General features: G+C 34.7%; 1 protein-coding gene across 1 annotated transcript in view; it reads right to left on the bottom strand.

The window, feature by feature from the left end:
• The window catches only part of SMAD2 (SMAD family member 2), a 56621-nt gene extending 54665 nt beyond the window's left edge, over positions 1 to 1956 (bottom strand). Inside the window, exon 1 of the mRNA XM_003784715.3 lies at positions 1651 to 1956. Within this exon, the coding sequence (XP_003784763.1) occupies positions 1651 to 1886 (236 nt within the window). The 5' untranslated portion in view covers positions 1887 to 1956. The remainder of the gene's footprint in view (positions 1 to 1650) is intronic.
• Positions 1957 to 4956: the final 3000 nt, after the last annotated feature.

Here is a 4956-nt window from a genome sequence, read left to right as displayed (position 1 = left end):
TGACTTCTTCCTAGCTAATTCACCAGTAAGTTCTGTCCATTCTACTTCCAAAACACATGCTAAATTTATACACTTTGTATACTACACAGCCACCATGCCAGTCCAGAATCCTGTCATCTTGATTTAGATTCCTTTCAACCTCCTGATTTCCCAGCTTCCATCAAACCTAGTGCACACAATACTGTTATCCCCTCATCATTTGCCTCCAGCCATCAGAATGATCTTTGTAAAATGTTAATTTTTTTAAATCCTTTTAATTATTTGCTTCCCTTGTATTTAGACTAATGCCCACAGTGCCCTCAGATGCTCTACATAAGTGGACCCCTTTCCAAGTTTTGTAATCCATCTCCTCTGATGCAAGAAGTTACTTCACACCTCAGTGTCTTTAGGCTAGTTTTTTCCTTTGCCTAGAAGCCTCTATTCTCAGCTAGCTGTTGCTTCTTGGGACTCTGCTCAAGTGTCAGAATCTAAGCCAAAGCAGCTTTTTTATTACTCAGCCAGTATCACTGCACTTCTTGTCTTCTTCAATACCATCTCAAGTTATATTATTTTGCTCAGTTGTTTATTGCATATATCTACCCCTTTAAAAGGCAGGAACTTCGTGTTTTGTTCACCATTATTTACCCATATGTCTATAAATAGTGCCTCACATATGCCAGGCACTCAAAAAGCATTTGTAAAAGAAGAAAAGAATAAACCAAGAAGAATGACCCTTATTTGATCAAGAAACAAGTAAGTAAAGAGATCATCTACCAAAGTAGGAAACATTTTACTGAAAGTATTTGCAAGTGGACAGATTGTTGTTACTAGGGTCTATTATCTATAAGCATCAGGGGTGTATGTCTTACAGCTCACTAAAACCCAATCAAGAAAAACAGTTCCATGTGCTATTCACTAGTCTACAACGATAATACTGTTAAACACTCATTTTAAAGAATTTTCTATTTTTGATACTCTCCCCAAACCTGTAATGTATGCAAGAAATAGTAAAACATTTAAAAAACCACCAGCCACTTTATTAAAAACAATACTTCTGACAGTGGTACTTATCTGTAAATGATTAATTTTATACTCAGAAAACTTCAACCTCTTAAGCAACAGGTCCTTCCAATAGGAGGTGAGTCTTCAAGCAGGTTCTGGCTACTACCTACACCATTTAAGAAGCTGCTTTCCACACTGTTCTTTCTTAAAAGTAATGCTGCAACTCAAACAACAACTATTTAAAATTCATTTAAAAATAAATTAGCAGCCTCTTTTAACTCTTTACTGATTGAAGTTTTGACCAAGGGAGGAGAAAACTATCAGTCACTACTAAGGCAGTAACAGATAAAGCTTTCACTTTTTATTCAAATACTATCAACCTAGAAATGAGGACAACCCCAAACGTAGGCAATGAAGACAGTAGGCAATGAAGACAGAACAATAAATCTAAGTATCTTATTTTGCTTGATTAAACCTCATTGCTCAAGAAAACAACTTGTAAAATAAACACATCAACTAGAATAAAACATTCAAACAATAGGTTAAAGTCATATTTTAATCACCCCTATTTACAGATTACTTGAACACAAATTCCACAGCTTTCCTTCAGATGCCCCTACACAATTTATGAGAGTCTGATCATCAAACTTGGGATCTAACGACACTTACCTTGGTATGGTAACACATTTAGTATTACAGTTTTGAGTAGTGATGGCTTTCTCAAGCTCATCTAATCGTCCTGTTTTCTTTAGCTTCTTAACCAGACTTTTCACTGCTTTCTCACACCACTTTTCTTCTTGCCCATTCTGCTCTCCTCCTCCTGCTCCTCCAGACCCACCAGCAGACTTCTTCCATCCCAGCAGTCTCTTCACAACTGGTGGAGTGAATGGCAAGATGGATGACATGTTCTTACCAAAGGCAGCAAGGGACAACACCAGCAACAGCCTCCTGTGCCAAACCTAGCAAAGACAGTGAAAGGATGATACACAAACTAACTTTAACATAAGTAACAATTTCAACATTATAGAAAGCAAACTATAAAATTATGCAGAAATCCAAATTGTTACTTTTAAGACCAAACTTTCTGAAGTGTTCTCTACCCATAAAAAGGTTGTCTTTACTAATTTGAAGAAAGTATGGAAACAAACTCTACTTTAATTCTTAATTTTAAAAATATTTTCAAAAAAAGTTTTTCTCACTTTTTTGGATTTTAATCTATTCTCAAAAGACTTAATACATAAAAAATTTAAAAGTCTATTCCCTCCAAAGTTTTAAACTTTCATAATTGAGTACAAAATCTAAAGTTATAATGAGAGGAAAATGCATCAAGTATGATGTAAATAACAAGAAATAAAAGTAAACAGAAAAGATTTGGTTTACATTCACTTGCCTTTGAGAGGACCTTTAATTCAGTCTCTTCTTTTTTAACATGTATTTTTAATCTAAGTAACAATGTGCATAGTGAGTAAAGTTCGATATACTTTCTCTTCCTACATATAGGTACAATTCTTTAAAATCTTTTCATTTTACTTTATTTAAATAAAATTAAATATCAAATTTAGTATTATCTACATGGAAATGAGGATTTAGTTCCCTTACATCACTTACTTTTCTCCCAACTATAATTACATAATTATGTATACACAGTTAACTGATGAGATCAGTAGTAAACTATCATGTTTCTTTTTGTACAATGTTTTGTCTTGCCCACAATTAACTACCTTACTTTTTCAACTGCTTAGCTTTCTATACACCTACCACAAATTCTTCAAACTTCCCACCAGTCCCTCAATTAAAATTTCCACTTAGCATCAGAAATCAACTAGTTCTCTTCTAGCCCTCAAATCCTAAAGCTCCGTATCTTCCAATTCCAGACTGAACTCACAGTACAGTACTATGACCTAATCTTTTACTGGTGTCTTAAGAACTTTCTTCACCTCTTTCTGGCCTGAAGCTCCTATTTCTTAATACATTATCTTCATCTTGCTTAATTCGCTAGATCTATTATTTCAATGGACTATGTCATTCCTGACAGGAGGAAGTCTTTACTTGAGCTGACTGATAGTTTGACTTAGTACAGAAGACAATGCTAAAAATCATTTTTACATGTGTTATTTACCTTTTCAAATAGCTGTTTCTTCCACTTACAAAATGAGTGAAACATTGTTTACCATAATCTTTCTTAAAACCTCAAAAGCAAATTCCTGATATTATCATTTTATCTCTATATAATTCAGAATCCACCTATTAAAAATAGATTTAGGCCAGATGCGGTGGCTCATACCAGTCCTCTTTGCACTCTGGGAGGCTGAGGCAGGTGTGTTGCTTGCACTCAAGAATTCAAGATTCAGCTAATCAAGAGTATGATCCTGACTCTGCCAAAAATAGGAAAAAAAAAAAAATGATGGGCACTGTCACAGGGTTCTATAGTTCCAGCTACTGGGGAGGCTGAGGCAACAGAAGCTTGAGCCCAAAAGTCTGAGGTTGCTATGAGCTAGGATGCCACGGCACTACCCAGGGCAACACTATGAGTCTCTTGTCTCAAAAAAAAAAAAAAAAAAAAAAATTAGAGAGATTATCTTTCCTAATCATTATTATACATTGGAATTATCTATAACACCAGTCACAGTCATGTGCCTGGCTGACTCAAAAAATTTCATTTTACAGCTGGTTTGTCAAAACAAGGTTGACAATTCATTTGGACAGTATGTACCCTACATCTTCTTTAATCTAGAGTAGTTTCCCTCCTCTCCATTTTTCCTCCTTTATTAAAAGGATTCAGGAGAGAAAGTCATCCATTCTCTAGAAGACTTTACATCAGCAGTTATCAACCTGGGGGTCGCAACCCCTTTTTAACAATGAAAATGACTGTGGCATTAGGAAAGTTGAGGACCACTGCCTTACATCTACATTTGCCGATTTTTTGTAGTGTCATTAACTTGTTCATCCTATAAATGGAAGTTAGCTCTACACACTTAAGATTTAATTTCAGCTATCACAATCAATGGTATGTGTTCATATTACACATCACAGGCCCATAATATTTTCCTGTCCAATTTAGCAAAGCTAAGATTAGTTGGTGATATACAACATAACTCTGTAAACTTCTCCCATTATATTTTATTTCAGTATTTTCACCCATTGATGATCACTGCTCGAATCCATTATTTTATGAAGACTATTCTCTAGTTCTATTCAACCTACAGTTGTTATTCACTGTAATTCTTTCTCTATAAAATTTTCTCATCAATTAGGGCTATGTGTTTACCCTAAAATATAGTTCATTTAAGCAAAGTCAGGTTAAATGCAAGACTCTTTTTTAATTGTTAAATTTTCAGAATAAGAAATCAATGCCCTATTTCCAATGATATCTAAGTAAGGTTTGGGGAGAGGAGGTGGGGATCATATCATTAGAAAGGAATCTTTTTTTTTTCTTTTAAATATAGTCAATAAGTTGCAATCATTTGCAGTTAAATTTTTCTACTGCTCTTTTTGATAATAAAAACCTTAGCAATGGGAACTCCTTCAAATTTGGTCTTTTGGGTATGAATCTAGTAGTCTGATATTTTTCTTGTTTTCTAGTGCACCAAATTATTACAAGCTCATTGTACGTATTTCCTATTCCTAGATTTAAACAGCTATTACTCTAAAAAACCCTGCCTGCTGCTGCTTAGTGAAGCACGCAGAAACCACAATTTGGGTATTAGGTACACTCAGTGCTTCACAGCTTTTTCAGTAGGCAGAACTAGGATATATACAATTGAACCTTGAATAACACAAATTTAAACTGTGAAAGTTACTTCTATATGAATTTTTCTCAACCAAAGGCAGACTGAAGACAGACCTATAAAGAGGGCTGTCTTTTCTTATGCAGGTTTCACTGGCATGACTACAGTACCTGAGTATGTGAAGATTTTGGACTAAGTGAGGATCCTGCAGCCAAGAAACAACTCTATGGTCTTTAAAGGAAAAAAA

The sequence above is a fragment of the Otolemur garnettii genome, unplaced genomic scaffold (assembly GCF_000181295.1).
Source record: "Otolemur garnettii isolate 467f Iridium unplaced genomic scaffold, OtoGar3 scaffold00012, whole genome shotgun sequence".
Taxonomy (NCBI): Eukaryota; Metazoa; Chordata; class Mammalia; order Primates; family Galagidae; genus Otolemur; species Otolemur garnettii.
Note: the sequence above shows the minus strand (reverse complement) of the source record. Positions and strands in the feature narration are given on the sequence as shown.